Source organism: Diadema setosum, chromosome 5 (genome assembly GCF_964275005.1).
Source record: "Diadema setosum chromosome 5, eeDiaSeto1, whole genome shotgun sequence".
Lineage (NCBI taxonomy): Eukaryota > Metazoa > Echinodermata > Echinoidea > Diadematoida > Diadematidae > Diadema > Diadema setosum.
Window position 1 is genome coordinate 38,521,166 of NC_092689.1, and position 20,170 is coordinate 38,541,335.

The 20,170-nt window shown below is 38.6% G+C and overlaps 1 protein-coding gene across 1 annotated transcript in view; it reads left to right on the forward strand.

The window, feature by feature from the left end:
* Positions 1-14,531: 14,531 nt before the first annotated feature.
* Positions 14,532-20,170, forward strand: part of LOC140228902 (A disintegrin and metalloproteinase with thrombospondin motifs 3-like) — a 52,220-nt gene continuing 46,581 nt past the window's right edge. The window contains exons 1-5 of the mRNA XM_072309170.1: positions 14,532-14,676; positions 15,947-16,046; positions 16,632-16,775; positions 17,770-17,899; positions 18,645-18,759. Coding sequence (XP_072165271.1) covers positions 14,532-14,676; positions 15,947-16,046; positions 16,632-16,775; positions 17,770-17,899; positions 18,645-18,759 — 634 coding nt within the window. The remainder of the gene's footprint in view (positions 14,677-15,946; positions 16,047-16,631; positions 16,776-17,769; positions 17,900-18,644; positions 18,760-20,170) is intronic.

Consider the following 20,170-nt stretch of genomic DNA (forward strand, 5'->3'; position numbering starts at 1 on the left):
TCCACATTATAATTTTGATTAATTTTCAGTGTTAAGTCTCGTTTACACGGCATCACGGCACAGCATTTACAAGATATCTTGTCTGTGATTGGTCAGTGCGCTACTCTGCGCGCAGAGTGTTCAACACATTAACCAATCACGGCTTAGATATCGCGTTAATGCTGCGCCATGATACCGTGCCAGATACGGTATAAATGCGCCTTTATACTTGTTATGTCTGTGCCCATTGAAGACATGTTTCTGGTTCCTTTATGTGAAGAATTAGATATCATGTACGTGTACCAACTTATTGATTATTTTGTCCTTTGAGAGGGTCTACAGCTAGTTTACATTAACCGGTTAAGAAAAAATCATATCTTGAAGTGTCATCATTCAACTGCATGCCTTATTTTCCTATCATGTAAAATTTTACATGTGTACAAGCTCTGCATGCATAAAGACAGTCTATTTCAGTGTATAAAGTTGCAGTGTATAAAGGAACTTAGAAGTAACAACTCAATTTCATGTGTGTTCATATGGCCATATATTTTGCAAAGGGTGTTCTATAAGACCAAGGTTTACAATTTATGTGATATAGACTTTGCTGGAATATAAATGTAGAGCAACCAAAATATTGACCTTGCTATAATCTTGTTAGAATACTTCGTCGGTTGAGAATGATAAGGGCGTTAAGTTGCCACAAAACCCATAGTGTTCAAGACCACTTAACGCCCTTCTCATTCTCAACAGATGACTTGTGCCTTCACATGGGAAGGATATTGACCATATATTAGGAAAGAAACACTTGTACTTTGTGCGGGTATCCTTGTTTTGATTTTTGTGTTATAACACAAGAAATTATAACAAATGTTTAGATTGGACCAAAATCGAGAAATGAGTTGTAAATGTTGTTATTGAAGCTTTGAGAAAACCTAGAATCAGAGTGTCATTCCATTTGGTTCTACACTTTAATCCTACCAGAGACTGGAAAGGAAGTGATGTATAGCACAAGATGTTTTAGATAAATCACAGTTTATTTTAGTTTTACATGGAAAAGAAAAGTTGTGACAGGTTGATCGCAAGCTTTATTTTTTTTCTACCATGTAAAGTTCTGCATGCATGTTACATGCTCTGCATGTAAGCACAGTCTAAATCAATGTTCCAGAGAAAAATAAGTTGTAAGTAACAACTGAATTCCATGTTGTTGTTTTCCTTATTTCATGCAGTTTAAAGTATAACATACTACCAGCTTTTCGTGTATGTTTGTTATATATGTTTTATTTCTAAGAAGATGAATAGTTCAGCTCAAAAAAAATATTTGTTTACCTTCACAATAAAGGTAATAACGATATATTTTTTTGTCATGTGTTACTTATTTGGGTTTTATGTCGCAAACTATTTTTGGTCTGTAGCATGCACTTGCTAGCTTGCCTTGTCAACTTCAAATGTACCATGAGAATGTGCAAGTCACATTTCACGTGTTTCTTATGTCATGTATATCAAACTGTACTTTTAAAATGAATTGTACATTGCAAATACGTAAGCAGGCCGACCAAAATTGTTTTGCCACAAAAGTAAAAAACAATTTACACTTTCCTCGTGTTCTACAGAATGGTCAATTGGGAGTAAAATTGAACTTACACATAACCCCGATCAAAATGGACACATGGCCAAAGATGGTTAAAAATCAGAATAGTCATCTGGGATTAAAATCAAATTTACACATTACCCCGATCAAAATGGACACATGGTCAAAAATGAGTAAAAATAAAATTACTCAATAATAAAGCAAAACAAATTTTACTCTTCACTGGGTAAAAGAGGAGCTCAAATATGACCAAACTTTTACTCAACTAAGAGTGGTTAAAACTTTACTCAATTCTGACCATGTGGCCGTTTTACTCAATTTTTAGTGAAATTTTTCTTAGAGTGTAACTTGCATTATTCTGTGTGCATTTACCTGTACAAACGATAGTGTTCCGTAACATGTGGACCGGGAGTCAAACAACGGAACGTCACGTGTATCGTGCCCGAAGGCGCCCTCGAAGTGGACTACGAATGTACGGAGTTGCAGCCACCCAGTACAAAGTCGTGTCAGAAGGATGCATGTCCCGGTAAGAAGACATGAGTTACAAACGAAAGGATAGGCCCTCCTTCCCTACCCCTTGATATGTGACGTATCTTGGGGGGGGGGGGGGGGGTCGGTTTTGTGCTTTGTGTGTGTTCCTGTGTCTGATGAGTTTAACAGTGTATGTGTGGAGGGTGATTCGTAGGGCTGTATATACAATGTATTTCAGAGTGTGGGATGGACGGGTGGGAAGGGATAAGGGCTACCATTGCTGTTTATGTGTATATGTGGTCAGTTGTTTTTTTCAGTTTCGATTGTTTTTCGGTCTTTTTTTATTTTTCAAAATTACCTGTTTAACTTGCAGCTCGTCAGTTGTACTCAAGACTTAACTACCCTCTACCTTTATATAAATTGATATATGAAACCCCGTTACAAATGCACACGCTAAATTTTAGATGTACAAAAATGTGGTTTGACTAATACTTACACAAACAAACTCCGTTTTGTCTCTCGCTGTCCTCTTGCAGTAAACGAGTGCGTACCACAGGACAGTGTACTATGCGAAGAGTCAAGTTTTGAGACGTTCTGCAATTTCCCCGGGTACAGCAAAGTGTGTTGTAGGACGTGCGACGACAAAAGGAAAAGGCGCTGAATGTTGGAAGTATGCGAGACGTGTCATGTTCATGGACCAGTCACCCGTCTTCCTTTGACCTGTACGAGGAAAATGAACAAGCTCATTGCACCGTGAAATGGTCTCTAAGTGGCTTTACTGGCATTTATACGAAAACCAAGGCTGTAAAATAATGTGTTATTATACTTACCTAAAATGTGCTATTCGATCTGATAGTTCTGTGCAGTGAAAGGAATGGAGTCATTTCAAATTTCCTGTGTGGTTGTATGATTATGGTCAGATAATGGAAATTTGCCACGAAGAGGAGAATGTGGTTGTCATAGAATTCGTACATTACGAGATGACAAAAATAAATAAAGGATTTGAAGAAAGCAAGCGACACGATGATTTGAATGATGTTAGGCATCAATTTACATTCATTCTCATTGTAATCTAAACCTGGAATATCAACTGTACTCAGGGTCAGCTGTAGGTGAAAAAAGACACTTCAATAGGAATGTACATAGCAATTCCTCTTTTTGTATAGCTCAAAGTTATTATATAAATTTGAAAGTTTAATATCAACACGATTAGATTTTGTCTATTTCAGTTCTCAGAAATCTTTTAATGATTGAACGAATCTTTAATGGCGGAAGAAATTCTTCATGAAAGAGGCGTGGCCTGTGATACTAAATATTGGATACGGAACCAAGAAATTTTTTGTCCCCTGTGAAACTAAAATATACAGTAGAATTTTGTCACTGGAAAGCAAATCTAAACGCCGGTAATAGCAACCGTTCTGATCCCCTTCAAATGCTGCAACAGTGAAGAACTGTATAATTGCTGGCGTGTCAGAGACTATAATGTCGTAAATATGTTTATGAATGGTTAGATTACACTTACAGCAAAGCTAAATGTCATGTTCTCTCAGGATTGTTTACAAGTTCACAATATTACTCCCCCCCCCCCCCCCCCCAATATGGTGGGCACTGTACGTAGACATAGTGTAAGCACAACTGAGAGTCCCGTATCGGGAACGGATTACTCTGTATACGATGAAATTACCTTATCCTATACACTTGAAAATTTATTACATTTTTATCAACATTCATCGTGTTGCGGCCATACATTTTTTTTTATTGTAAATACCGTAGTTGGTGGTCGTATATTATCCTACAATGGACCAATTCCTCAGGTTAAATCATGTGCACACACGAGCATTATCGAGATGATCACAATTGTTATTTATTTATTTTTATTTTATACTGATCTTTTTTTTTACTGTAATTTCATACCGTATTTACTTCATCTATTTTAACGAGATTTTGTTATACATGTAATAAGAAAATCTCATCGTCCCGACTATCCCGTTATTACGTGGTTCACTTTTTTTTTAATATTTTGTTTGGAAGAAAGAGCTTTATTGCACAGATTTCGAAATTTTACAGTGTTTGATCTTAATCCAAGCTATTACCATTTCCTGTTCCCATTGAACCTCTGTTCTTTATACAATCTGTTAAGTGTTTTTAAATATCAGGAATGTGAATTGTGGGGGACTCGCCAAATTGTTCGAGCAAAACACCAATACATGTGTACAAGGTGTATCAGATACGCTGTATAAAATCCAATGACTAGGATGATGGTATGTGAAATTGGCTTTAATCGAAAGTGTCAAGTGTTTTGACGAGATGCAAGCATTTGGTAAAACCGATAAGAATATCGATCTACAAGGAGAAGTTAATTAAGTTGTTTATCCTGAGTAAGTTAAGAAACTACAGTGTAAGTGAAATATTGTCATGAAATGGTAGTTTGATGTTAAATGCGATTAAACACCTTAGTAAAACATTTTGATAAACATGTGTTTACAAAAATATTGTTCTTCTAGCGAAAGCATCTGCGTATCTCACACTGAATTTAAATAAGGAGAGGATACACATGCCTATACGACTCTCCCAGTTAACAAATCACACACTCTGACATTCACAACAGCAGAAACAAACGTTTCACTACTAACTAGCAACATACTTAGTACACAACGCACACACACACGCGTATCTCTGACACATTTCTACTTTTTCTGCAGCAATTTTGTTCATACCAACAGCCCCGTTTGCTGCTTAGTAGTGATACAACTATAAACTTCACAGTTGGTTAGATGGTAGCACATGTGACGCACAATCTTCACGTGCCATACGTGACATTCCTAGCCAAACTTGTAATTGTCAATGAGACCAATTCATCGACATGAAAAAAAGCTTGAGTACATCAGAATTATTAAAGTAGAAGGCAGTACTATTTGCTTTTGTCAGCAGAAGACATATACATGATGATCCATCCTAATCTTTTTCTCTCCCTATTTTTTTTCTCTCAATTACTGTTTGACTATCACATGCACACACAAACACACACACGCACACAGCACAGTGTGATACTAGGACACAGAAATGAAAAAAAAAAAAGAATACACAGACACAACTGATATATATCATACACTTTACCAAGAGTTCATGTTTATTTTCATCACTCTATTCATATTTGGATATAAAGTCACAGTGAATCAGGTGCTCTCCCTGCGCCAATCCACAGAAGATGTACATGAGCACAGTTATAAAATATCTGCATGTATTCCGAGTCACCAGAAAAACACCCTAAATTTCATCGTTTCTTATTCACTTGTGAGGACGAAGTTATGCACCTGGACGCTGCTAATGCTTCATGGATTTGATTGAACCATACTGTTCGTGATAACTGACTCAATGTTTTGTGGAATTTGAAGACAAAATTTGGACAGAATGTCAGCCAACCGGAGAGTACATGAGCACGATGTGCCGAAAACACGTTCGCGGAGCACCCGGGGGCTTGACCAGTCGTCAGGGGTGAAGGAAGGTACCACTGGTCAGCCGACCGAGACATCGCCTATTGAACAGTGTGATAGACTTGACGCAGCAATTGTGGCTGGGATAAAGGAGGCGCTTTGTTCCCCAGACGTGATCAAAGAGCTGGTGGCTGCTGTGAAGAAAACTTTGGTGGAACAGATAAGCCAAGATGTCTACGAAGCTGTGAAGCTGGATATACAGACGCACCAGGAGACGACAGAGTCGCTGAAAGCACAGATCGAGAAACTCAAGAATGATCTTGACAAAGTGAACGACACTCTACGCGATCATGAACAGTACAGTCGTAGAAACTCACTACGATTTAGTGGTGTGAAGGAAATGCATGGGGAGAACACCGACAAAGTTATCACCGACATTGTCAAAGACCATTTCGGCATCGAACTGAAAGCACAAGACATCGATAGAAGCCATAGGATAACACCCAGGCAGAACGAGCAACACGCCAACGCGACATCATCATCGAGGCGAAAATCTGAGAAGGTCATCCTGGTCAAATTTGCGACGCACAACATCAAGCAACAAATCTACCAGGCGCGATCAAAACTGAAGGGGTCGACGATTTTCGTCAACGAAGACCTGACAGCACCTCGCGCTCAGCTTCTCTACTTGACAAGGACGAATCCTTCGGTCGTGTGGACATGGACGCAAGATGGTAGAATATACGCAGAGACTCCAACCCAAAGCACCTTCTGATCTGGAGATTCTCCCGCCTGAAACCCCTAGCAAACGGGAGACTCCAACTTGATGTGTGCGAAGCGCGAAGTTCCTAGGGTTCTAGATGCTCTCTTGTGCTATCTAAGGCTTATTTTTTCAACATACGATAGAAATAAGTAAGAAATCCCTTCCAACGGGAGACAAAGAGCCAGGGCGGGAGAAATTAGATCTCAAACGGGAGAACGGGAGATTTTGCAAAAATGGGCTTTCGGCGGGAGATCTCCCGTCGAAAACGGGAGAGTTGGAGTCTCTGTATACGCATTGACAGGAGACCAAAACCGGAGACGAAAGGTGGTGATACAGAACCAACGGGACCTCGATAGACTGAACTGAGCACGATAAATAGTAAGGTACCACCACTAATTGACACTAGAATTACAATTACAATATGTCTATCCGCTTTCCATGTATTACGTGTAAAAGACCAGTTCGTGTTAATCAAAACGCTCTACTTTGTGTTTCATGTAATAATTGGTGTCATTTTAAGTGCAGTAAAGTAAGCCCAAGTATTTTTAACTCTACAGATGACTGGGTATGTGATTACTGTTTATTACTTGAGCTACCGTTTGCATCTGATACATATGATGACCAAACATCTGATTTGGAAACTCAAAGAAATGAATTTCTGTGTTCACCAGAAATCAGTATTACGTTAAAACAAAAACTGGAATTTGATTTGGATAGAGATGTATGTGAACTTTCAATCCTTAAAGGTTTTAAGTTCTCACACTTGAATTGTTTGTCTTTATGGAAAAATATTGAAGAGATACGTATTTTGTGCAAGAAAGCTGAATTTGACATTTTCACTCTCAGTGAAACCCATTTGAATGATTATATTGATGATTCAGAATTAAATATAGATGGGTACAATTTGATAAGAAAAGACAGAGGTAGTAAAGGTGGAGGTGTGGCAGCTTATGTAAAAGAGGGAATGAATTATAGAGTGAGAACTGATTTTGAGTTTGATCTGGAGTTGATTGTTATAGAAGTAAATGCACAAATGGTGAAGCCATTTTTTGTTATAGTATGGTATAGGCCACCCAATGCAAGACTAGATGTATTTCAAGAATTTGAGAGATTTCTTGGTGAAGTAGATGATATGGGCATTGATTTTGTTATTCTTGGTGATTTGAACTGTGATATGTCACAACACTGTATATCGTGGCAAACAAAACACCTGCGTGAGTTGTTGACCTCTTTCAATCTCCAACAGATAGTCAATTCTCCCACAAGGGAAACTATCTGTACATCGTCTATAATTGATCTTATCATAACTAACAGGGCCGAAAAAATTAATTATACAAATGTTATACCGATATCTCTGAGTGACCACTACCTTGTATATTGCACTTGGGGTACAAAAATCAAGAACCATAAACAAAATGTACATAGATATAAGGTGTCCCGAACTGCTGGCAATATTGAAGAATATACTGAAGCGATTTCTCAGGTACAATGGGACCATGTGGAAACATACCATAATGTTATTGAGGTATATGATGAATTTGAAAGAAAGTTATTAAGTGTGATGAATGCATTTGTACCGCTTAAAAAGAAAAGAGTAAAGAAAAAAGAATCTCCTTGGATAACAGAAGAAATTTTATATCTAATGCGTCAAAGAGATAAACAAAAACTCATTTCTAAATCATCTAAAACTCAAAGTGAGTGGGAGTTATACAAGAAGCTTAGAAATGAGGTTACTATGAAATGTCGTCAGGCGAAGAAAGAATATATAAGTAATGTTATTTATTCCAGCAATGGTAACTCAAATGATGTTTGGAAATCTTTAAACTTTATTACTCCTGCAAAGAATACTTTCAAACAAATAGAATACATTGTGAAAAATAACACACAGGTCAAGTGTAAAACTGATATGTCAAATTGTTTTAATGCATATTTCACAAAAATAGGAGATGCGATTTGCAAGAGTCATGATCAAAGAACAGAGGAAGAGATTGCAAAATATGTACCGAAAAGGAGTTCCATGTTCTCATTTGAAGATATAACTGAAGAAGACATTGTGAAAGTGGTTGAAAGTATGCCAATAAAAAATTCATATGGAATGGACACTATACCAATAACATTGATAAAGCCTGTTATACGTATAATTGCAAAACCACTGCGGTATATATTAAATCTTTCTTTGAATTGTGGTTGTATTCCAGAACAATGGAAGGTGTCAAAAGTTACACCAGTGTATAAAAGTGGTAGTCGAAGTGAGATGGGTAATTACAGACCGATATCTGTTTTGTCTGTTATTACAAAAGTAATCGAAAAGCTCATCTTTAATCAGTTGTATGATTATTTGCATAGAAATGATATTATTAACCCAAATCAATCAGGCTTCAGACCTGCCCATTCCACAATGACTGCTTTACTTTGTGTCACAGAAGAAATGCTTCGTAGCTTAGATAAGGGTGAAATGGTTGGAATGGTCTCCATTGACCTCAAAAAGGCATTCGACACAGTCAATCATGCGACACTTCTTCATAAGTTATCTCTCCTTGGATTGAATAGTAATGCATGTAAATGGTTTGGTAATTATCTCCGTGATCGTGTTCAATATACTACTATTGATGGCTCCATATCCGAGCCTATGTATGTAACATGTGGAATCCCACAGGGCTCTACGTTAGGGCCCTTGTTATTCAATGTATACATCAACGATTTGCCTGATTGCATTAAGGAATGTAAGGTCCATTTATACGCTGACGATACATGTCTTTACTTACCTGGCAAAGATCTCGGTCAAATACAAAGAGGTCTCAATAAAGACTTGACGTGCTTGTCACGATGGTTGGAAGTAAACTCACTTGCTTTGAATGTGAAAAAGTGTGAAGCGATGTTAATAGGTTCCAGAAAGAGGATTGGGAACAAAGTATTGAGAGTCAGCATTGACGAATGTGAGGTTCCCTCTGTTACTTGTTGTAAATACTTAGGAGTTTATCTTGACCAACATCTTGATTGGAGCCAACAGGTGGATAAGGTGATAAAAAGCACAGTGAAAAGTCTTTATTTATTGAAAAGAATAAGATTTTGTATAACTGAAAAAACTGCTCTTGTATTCTACAAGTCCATTATTCAGAGCAAATTCGATTATTGCAGCGTTGTATGGGGTAATTTGCGAAAAACGGATTCTGAAAAATTGCAAATCATTCAAAATAGAGCTTTAAAAACTGTCCTTTTGGTTGAACCAAGATATTCGACCTCAGCAATCTACAATCGTTTGTCATTAGATACTTTGGAAAAACGAAGGTATAAACAATTACTACATGTTATGTATAAAATTTCTAATGGAATGCTTCCAGAGTATGTATTGCAATATTTTGAAGAATATGTAACAAATTATTTTCTGAGAAACAGTATGAAAAAATTTGTATTGTATAAGGTAAAAACAGAAGTTGGAAAAAGAACTCTTTCCTTTAGAGGAGTCCAGAGTTGGAATCAGTTAGCCTATGACTTGAAAAGTAAGCTCTCTCTCACCAGTTTCAAACGAGCTCTTGATATATCTATGCTGTAGCCTAAGCAACTGCCCAGGATTTTTTTTTTCTCTCTTTCTCTATTTGATATTGTTAACATAACATGTTACCGTAGGTATTTGTTCCGTTTTCCTTTTTTTTTCTTTTTTTTGTATAGTACATTTTTTAATTTATCGTTGTTTTTGTTGTTACCTGACACTTGTTCCTTTCTTTATCATTGTATATGCAGTTTGTATGTATTTCTGCTATTTTTATGTTGTTCACGGATTTGCAGAAGAACAGCTTTGCTGAAGCAAATTGCCGTGATTAAATAAAATAAACTGAAACTGAAAAATAAACTGAAACTGAACCCTTCCTTCCACCCTTGCACCTATCATCTGAACCTGGCATTACCTCTGCCAATGTTCATGTGCTGGTCCATAATAACCATCACTTCAACTTGGCATTTTCACATTCTACTAACGGTAACTAATAAACAAAGCCACTCTGTGTAGCCCCATTGTGTTCTCAAACATAGCCATTGTCAGATGGCAACTCCGTTTTAGACCTTTGTAAGCCTTCTACATCAAGCAGAACACAGCTTATGGAAAGTTTGAAATGCAAATAAAAACATCTTCTGAGGCAGGTCCACAAAAAAAAAAAGAGGGGAAAGAAACAAAAACAGCACAAACTGCCACACACACACAAAAAAAGATCATGCACAGAGATTCTACTCCCATCCAGACATAAATGATAATCTATCAGCAATGTGATCGACTCTTTTCATCTTAAACCTTGGAAGCAGTATCAAATCCTCTGTATCTTTACGGCTTGGGGAGACTCACCAGCATCTGGTAGCAAACGAAGGAAAACAAATGGCAGAGGGCACATTGCGCCCATCTACACTCCAGAATGAGAAATTCCTATGAAAAGACGCTATGGGTAACTACAAGAACAAAAATGTATAATCCTATCGACACACTCTTTCAGTCAAACGATACACTTTGAAATGAGAAGAATTTCAAAAATCATTCTAGCATTTTCCTGAAAAGCAAAACTCTCTCTCAATAACACTTGGAATTATTCTTCCCTGAAAATGACGCAAGAGCAAAGATGCCACAATGAGAGAGAGAGAAAAAAAATGGATGACGCTGATGCCATTGTCCATGCTTTGGAAGCTGGAACTGACTGAATCCGCCACTTGCATGTCACACATCGGCTTCTCTCTTCCGTCAAAGCCCAACTGAGTGGAGCTCTCCTTCGGGGATAATGGTTGCAGACTCGCCAAAGAAATGTCCAACAAACTACCTCTACACAATGTCCTTCAGACGGGCCGTTCGTCGCAGAAGGTTGGCAGTGGTGATTCACAAACAAGGGAGGAGACTGGAACCAGGGGGATAAAGGGGCTGAAGGGGAGGGGAAGGGAAGGGAAGGGGTGGTGCCTAGCTGCGATCACACTCGAAGCTGCGTGGCCAGCTGCATGAGCACCTTGAGTCCCGGCATGAAGGCACTGATCTCGGAGAAGTTGCCGCTGGTGACGAGGCGGGTGTGGATGGTCAGGCCGTGCTGGTAGTTGTAGGCCGAGATGGCCTGGGCGATTTCATGCAGACCCTGAAGTATCATGGCAGACACCTGGTCCAGCGCAAACACAGAAAAGATGAAATCAATGATAGCTCAGTGACATTCTGACAGCCTACACAATGCCATCTGCTGGCCATGAGAATGTCTACTAATTCACTCAAGGGGTGAATTTTTTGGTGTGTCTGCACAGAATGTTTACAGGCATTGTACAAGTATATGTGAGAAAATGGTGGAAATACTATTTTTTTTTTTTTGGTATCAACAACCATGCAAATAGACACTTGGATCTGGTGTAGTTTGTGTCAGCATGTCTTATACACTTGTATTGGCATGCCATACCCATATCATATATTCCAGAATCTTTTCAAAAGATCTCATCCCTTGTGCTCAAGGTAAGATTAATGCTCACGAGAAGCTTAACTGGTGAGAAGAACTAGTACTCCCCCTCCTTGTTACAGGAGTTTTTGTAATAATGACATCTGAATGTCAGACAGATCAATAGTGTTCACAGATATGCTCCTCATCTGTCCTGCAATATCAGCCCTATGATCCCCACCCCCCAAACAAAAATTGTCTTTCAAAGAAAGACATTGGAAAAAATCGACTCCCTACAAGGTGACTGGGTGTGTACATTATACCGAAAAAGTGTATTTTTTCGCATGGGGAACTTTTTGCATGACCAGAAACTAGCACAAAAATAAAAGTATGTGAATATTTTTGTTTGTTATAAATACTATGCAATGTCTTGATCACGTAGAATTAAAAACACACAAAAATTCATATTACTCAGCAATGCGCGAAAAATTACTCAAACAAAAATATCTTCTTTTACAGTACACTAAGTTCATTGCACAAAATATATATTTTTTTAAAGATCACATTTGTTTGATATATGTCTCCATGACTCACCTTCCCTTCCCTCAGTTTATCATACAGAACTTCCATCTTTTTGTGAACATCATCCAGTTTCCTCTTCATTTGCTGTAAAAGAATCAAATAAACACGTTGACATAAAATGATTTTACAACAACCAAACTAAAGTCCAATGTGTTGGAAATCAACAGGGGAAAACATAGAGAGTATAGATGCTAGATTCTTCAAATGCCATGCTTTGATTATTGTTCCTGTTAAAGGAGAAGACTTGCATGCAATACTCCATTGCCCAATACAACAGGGCAAATATTCCTTTCCTAAACTGAAGAATCCATCAGTTTACGAAAACAAACTAGAACGTTCCACTAGTTGAAGGTAAGAGGGGTAGTGGTAGCAAAATTTCAAGTAGACTGTATTTCCCAAGATTTCACAGAAGGATACCGTGGATGAATTTATTGCTGTTCATCACTTCATGAAGTTGCAGCCCAACAAACGCTAAATCAAAATCTAAATTTTGATGGGGGTGGGGGGGGGGGGGGTCTGTAGAAGGGAAAGAATTGAATCTCATTTTTGACATGCCATTATTGAATGGTTTGAGTCTTTGACTGAATCACTGAAACAGGGAGCTCTTGATATTCAACAGGCATGGAGAACATGATATGATGTAGTGCCAAACTTAAAAAGACATCAAGAAGAAAGCCAGTGACTTCTTCACATATTATCCTTCTGGAAAACTGAAGTTTATCGAGAAAACACACCCTCTGAATAAACTCTAAATGATAACATGGTCTATAAATCTAATCAGGGTAGCTTCTTCAGTGCTAGCACTGTTCATCCAGACAGCCCTGCCTATATCATTATCCCAGCATTGCCAGATACTCAAATTTCTCAACTTGGGTTGAGAGGGACATTGTGGAAAGAAACATCTCGTCCATGAACTTCAGCACTTAACAGGACTCGAATTCAGGCCCTCCATTTCAAAGTAGCAAGAGTCTTATCCACTATACCACACTGCCCCCATGATGAATTACCAATTCAAACATGTACACATATCTGGATATCACACAATCAAGGAGGGGCAGCCGCACGGGTGTGAGAGTACTTGAAGAAAATAAAAATCTGACAAAAAAAAATCTGACAAAAAAAAAAATCTGAAATGCATTAATCTGGGAACATTTCAATGCATTTGAATTGCCAAAAAGTCTGAAAAGTGGGTTGTGGGCAGAGTAATAAAATCTGAAATCAGATTAAACTCTGAACTCTCAAATTCCAAGAGGGGGCGTGACTCACCGCATTGACAGAGGGCGAGGCGCTGCACCTCTGTGCCAGGGAGTTGAAGGTGTCACAAAGGACCTGGGGGGTGTTTCACAAAGCCGTTCTTAAAGTTAAGAAGGACTTAAGTGCGACTGGTGATCAGTTCTTGCGTGCTATACTTATCAGAATCTCAATAATTCAGCGATTTTGGGTCGCGAATTTTGCGACCCAAAGTCGCGAATTTCGTGACCACAGGACGCGAATTTTGCGTCCCCGGTAGCCAAATTCGTGTCCCCGGTCGCAAAGTTTGTGTCCCGGGTCACGAACTTGGCGTCCCAAATGGCGAATTTCGCGACCTGGTCGAAAAATCACGGCACACAATCATGACCTGTCGTCGAGCGTACTTCAGGGCCACCATATGATTGCGACGGTCACTCCTAGGCCAGAGAGATGGTTTGTCGGGTCATCACGGGACAGATATGCTTTTAGAGTATTACTGCAAGATATTAGGTGGCCAAACGAGCTCCATTGAAACATACTGCATCATTAATAAATCAAAACATGTATTTTGTTTTAGAGGAAGGCATACTAATCAACGACACCGCGTTATGTAATGACGTCTTTATGTATATCGCCAACATAGAGCGCCGTTCACCCAATTTGGTACTGCATTGTGGTCGGCCCAATGTCGGCCCGAGAATACCAAAGAAGGTCCCAAAATTGGGATCGGTCTAATGACCCGTATTAACCTTCTCCTTGAAGACATAAATGATTGCGTTTAATCAAGTTTGGTGTGCACATGACAATGGGCCCAAGATCGACTCTGCGGGAAAATGAAATTACTGGAGTAATAAAGGACAAAAGTCCACAAATGGACAAACGAATAAGCAAGCATATAACTGAGAGAAAACTCACCTTTAAGATGAGATATTTATATTGATTTTGTTCCTACACCTTTTCCTTCTTCTTGTTTCTGTTGTGTATCCTTGAGTACAATCATCATGAAAGAAAATATACACGCAAAGTGTTCCTCTCACAAACCCACCATTAATGAAGGAGAGCTGGATTTCTTTTTCATAGTCTGCACACCTTGTGCTATGGCAAACCAGTCCGTAGACAGCCTTGCCAATACGTGCCGTAGTTTCGCTCGTGTCCAGCGCGGGACACAAATCAAAGATGATGGCACCGAGGATTACTTCGACCATTCCGTCTTCTTCACTAGGATCAGCTTTGGACCGGCAGGTATCATGAAGTTAATTTTCATATAAAAAAGTTGGCGTCATTGCACATTATTGTAGGCCCTACTAAGGGTCAGATTGAAGATAATCTATTGAGTGCGTTCCCTGGGTTGTCATGACAACGCTTTCTTGCCTGAATGGCGGCATTGGTAATTAGCCTTCTGCAGTCAAAAAGAAAAGGTTTATTGGCTTATATTTACGGGGTAGGTATACATCTCTCCATGCATCACTAACTATTTGTATCTCGTGCAAAGAAACAAATCGCGCATGATCGTTTATGAGGTTTAAAACTTGACGCTTTGGTCACAGCGATAGCTATAACAATGGCTATAATCATGAGTAGGCCTACGGAGGAAGTTAAATTTTTAGGCAGCTGTAGTGGGGTGAACATCACTTTTCGGGAGATTTCTAATGGTTACAATGAATCATTTGATTTTTCTTTAATGTTGATTTTTTTTTTCTAATGTTAAAATTTGATGCTACCAATACTGGGCACACTTTTAACATCCTTGCGTTTGAATGACAATAAGGTTTAACATGACACGTTACAGAAACCGGCATTCCGTCAAAAATTTGCATAGGTGGCCAGTGAAGACTGCATGACTTCGAAAGGTTCTAGTGAGTGCCGATGAACGCCTCCAAGACTTTCGCCAAAGCAAGGAGGTTTAAGAGATGGAGTTCCAACTGGCTGTAATTATTTAAACAGTTGTCAGTTTTCTAACAACGTGCAAAGTAATTCTACGGTGCATTAACTGTGCCTTTGATAATCGGGGTTCGGTGCCGCCGTCTTGCGTCTATGAGCAATCTGAAGATTCATTTTGAACGTTAACATAAGATGTTGGCTATTTTTGCTTGTTTGTTTATTAAATGAAATGGAATCTCACTTATGAATGCAGTCACCCCCAGCCCACCCCTCAAGAAGGAAAAAGAAAAAAGTGAACAGGCTCGAGCTTTGCCTTCAAAGTGAACATGTTCGAGCTTTGCCTTCAAAGTGAGTAGGGTCGAGTTGGAGGAAGAACTGATCAGTAGCCGACACGATATGAGTCTGTTCAAAATATTGCTGGGTCTGTGTTCGAGTGACGCCAGGCATTAGCATTCTTATGATTTTTCATTGAATTATGGTTACAACAATTGTATATATTTATAAATGAAAAGGCGAAGTCATGTCCGTCATTGCTAAAGGGCCATGCTTTGAAATACATTGATTTTTCTTCTCGGAACACTTTCCTGGGTCATCACTCTGTCATCCACCCCAACTCATCGGGCTCCTGCAGGTTACGTTGGTACCATGTGTGACGTCACCTACAGCTGCTCACTAGTGAAGGAGGATGGGCTACAGATGTCTTTCGTTCTAGCCCACGAGGCGGGCCACGTGTAAGTTGCCCGCCTTGAGTTCCGGACACTTTTTTATGAAAAAGATTACCATTATATGCCAGTTTAACAGAGATCACACTCCACATTTGAAGTACAAAAATTTAACTTTGATAGGTTGAGTGATATCAAACAAATATAACGGTGAAAGTTTATTGAAATATTTTTTTTCTAATAAAATGAGAACGATTTTCACAAACAACATTCATAGTCAAACGTTCTATTTGATATGGGAAGAAAATAATGTCCGCTAAAATGTTCATCACGCTATATGCCTTGACAAAGCAAATTATTTTCTTCAAATCAGTATTTTCTTACAAGTTTTCACCCCCCCCCCCCCAAAAAAAAAAAAAAAAAGGTTCAATTGATCTTCGTCACTCACATCTCTCTTTTGGTTACATAAAAATGGCTGTTTTCCATTCGCAAATGTCCATTTGATTGCAACGTTATGCAGAGAATGTGAAACAAAGCATAATTCTAATTTTCTAATACTGCACCAAGACACAAATTCGGCAGACGAAATGATGAGGTTAATGGTTGTATATAATGATACTAAACAGATAATCATTGGGTGACGTTACGATCCAGGTTAGGTATGGAGCACGACGGTGACGGTAACACGTGTTTCGATGACGCCCACGGAATGCCCATCATGGCCACAGTGGTACAGTCCACGCCCAGGGATCACTACTGGTCGGAGTGTAGCCGAAACGAACTCCACGCGACACTAGGGTGAGCTTTTCCCCTTTCTTCGTCATTTTCAGAAAAATATAAAACTTCATCGTCAAGCCTTGACTTTATAGCTTAAAAATTGAATCAGTATTCAGTAGTAAAACAATACGACAAAAATTTGAGAAAGAAACAGCAAAATACAATAATGGATTGACAGGAATGAAGGTCAAATATCAAAGTTAAAGGTCATTGCACTTCTGCTTGAAATATAATTTCAAGCCAAACCTGCAACTAAGAAAACGCAGTGTTGATATGATTCAATGAGAAGGATGTGATTAGATAGATAAGTATTTTAGATAAAAAAAAAACAAGGGTAAAAGATTAACAGTGATCAAGGTCTATGGTTGCTGTGAAAGTCATTTCTAGCTTGGATTTCCAACATGAAAGTCTGTACTGGGAAAAACTGATATCAACATATTGTGTTGAAAATTACAGGATCTCACGAGCAATACGTTGAGTGATACTTCGGCTCGATAGATATCAATCATTATAGGCTCTTTGTCGTTATGTCAGCAACTGCAAACAAATCAGAATTAAAGTATGTTATACATTGGGACCGAAGAAAGAACGTACAATGACGTACGTGCTCTAACTTAATGCTTCATAAAATCACATTTCTTTTCCGCATAAGTGTAGTTGGTGCTAAAATTGGAAACAACATCAGTTACATCAGGTCGTACCAGTCAATAGACAGTCATTTTTTCACTCTACAGTAAAAGAAAACAACAATATCATCGTTGCAGATGGCATATTATAATCTATGATTTTACAGGCATTAATGTTATCTGATACAATGCATACCTTTCTTAGATTTGCTAGAAAAGAAATTTTTCATAGACTGCCCACGTTGCCCACATTGCCACAATCTATATATTGATTCATTTACTTATCTATCTAGTTATTTGTGTATTCATTAATTTACTTAATCGTTTATTCTTACATTGTTCATATACTTTTCCATTCATTTAACCATCTATATTGACTGTGATATCAGAGACATGACCTGCCTTTGGGACGAGCCCACTGGCGGAACGCGAGCGACTAGCATCGAGCGACCTGGACAAATTTACACCATGGACGAGCAGTGCCGGTTCCAGTTCAGAGAGGGTTACCGGAAATGCCATGTAAGTCCTGTGTTTCTGTTGCCGATATCTTCAGGTACCGTCCTCCTCTCCTTGCGTTCATTTACATAATTATGTGTAAGTCAGTAAGTAAGTAAGTAAATGAATAAATAAATAAGTAAATCAATAAATCAATCAATAAATAAATAAATGTGTTTGTGTATTAATTTCTATGAACAATTTGATGAACATTATTTAATCATTAATCAATTTATTGATATATTTATTTATAGATTTATTAATTCATTCATTCATTTATCTATTCATTTATTTACAGATTTATTTATTTTGTTTATTTATTTATTTATTCATTTATTCATTTATTCATTTATTCATTTATGCATGCATGCATGCATGTATGCTTATATGCATAATCATGTCTGGCTTGCAATTTTGTTCGCTTGTTACAATTTGATGAATTAATTCTACAATTTAAGTGTCCAGTCAAAGATGGAAGAGTGGCATAGGCCTATTAAAATGTTCTTACTCCATTCTCCATGAAACCTTCCTCTTGTTGGGAATTCTTCCTCTCCACAACCATGATATCGATTAAAATTCCATGCTTCTCATCTTCTTTTTTTTTTTTTAACCTGAGACCAACTTTGGCTCTTGTAAATATTTTCGGGGCCCAGTTTTGATCGGATATAGATATTTTTAATGTCATTTTTGGCTGATATCTGAGAGAGCTTCGCTGCCCACCGGTTGAGAATAAAATTAATCTTTCACTTTTGTACCTTCGTCCCAACAGCACACCGACGTGGATTACTGCGTGGAACTCTACTGCACTGGGCCGGACCTTGACGGCGGGTGTCTCAACAAAGGGCCGCCGATGGATGGCTCATCTTGCGGGCCACAAAGGATTAGTATCGGTGGACACTTTCGGTATTTAAAACAGATTCTAGGGGGTGTTTCACAAAGTCGATCTCAAAACTTAAAATTAAGGTAAATGTCTATATGCTGTCTGTGTCTTCAATGGTACTCTAACTTCCAAATGAAAATTTAAATTTTGGAGACTTTTTCCCATGCAGCCATTAATAGACAAATAAAATAAAAATTTTAGTGACAAAGACAATTTTCTGTTAATTTCTGTCAATTTTGTACGGAAAGTTGTGAGGGAATGGCATCATTAACTCACTCATTTGACTATTCATTCTGTCTACTTGAAGAGTGCTTTGTCAAAATTAGCCGAACTTCACAATTTCATTACTTCCTTAATTCTTTTCCGATTTAGATAAAATTTTCACTGTTGTGATTATAAGATTTTACCCTTTCTTATCAGACTAACTTTTAACAAGACAGGAATTCCCCTTTAAAGAGGAAATCCAGTCCAAATATAAGTTGTCCAGTAAAAAAGAGTAGGCCTATAGTGTTTACGAGTTCAGTGAAAAAGATTTGACTGAAATCGGACGAAAAATAAGGAAGTTATTAAATTTTGAAGTTTTGATAATTTCTCCAAAACAGTTCTTGTACAGTGGGTATGAATATGCAAATGAGTCAACGGCGTAGCTAGGATTTCATCTTAGGGGGAGCGGTTAGTGTGCGAGGGAGCGAAGCGACCGAGCCCGAGCGAGCGGAGCGAGCGAGGGGGGGGGGGGGGAGGGTGTGGGAGGGGGTGTCCCCCCTCCCACGGTAAGAACTTTTTGCATTTTGATGTTGTAAATGGTGCAATTTGATGCATGTTTTTGCGCGTAGAGTCCCACTTGTTTTAGGTAGCAGTTTATTTTGATGTACATTATCATTGAACAATTTGCCTATAAAATGGTATAATTTAGATACACTTCTTGTATTAATTCTCTTCACTGAATATCATGAACGCGACTGAACCCGAGCGAGCGGAGCGAGCGGGGGGGGGGGGGGGGGGGGAGGGGAGGGTGTGGGAGGGGGGTGTCCCCCCTCCCACGGTAAGAACTTTTCGCATTTTGATGTTGCAAATGGTTCAATTTGATGCATGTTTTTGCGCGTTTTATCGACGTGAAACAGTAACTCTTGTTTAAGGTTGCAGTATATTTTAGTGTAGAGGGGAGGGTGTGGGAGGGGGGTGTCCCCCCTCCCACGGTGAGAACTTTTTGCATTTTGATGTTGCAAATGGTGCAATTTGATGCATGTTTTAAGGTAGCAGTATATTTTGATGTAGATTATTATTGAACAATTTGCCTATAAAATGGTATCATTTAGAAAATCTTCTTGTATTAATTCTTTTCACTGAATATCATGAACGCGACTGAACCCGAGCGAGCGGAGCGAGCGAGGGGGTGGGGAGGGTGTGGGAGGGGG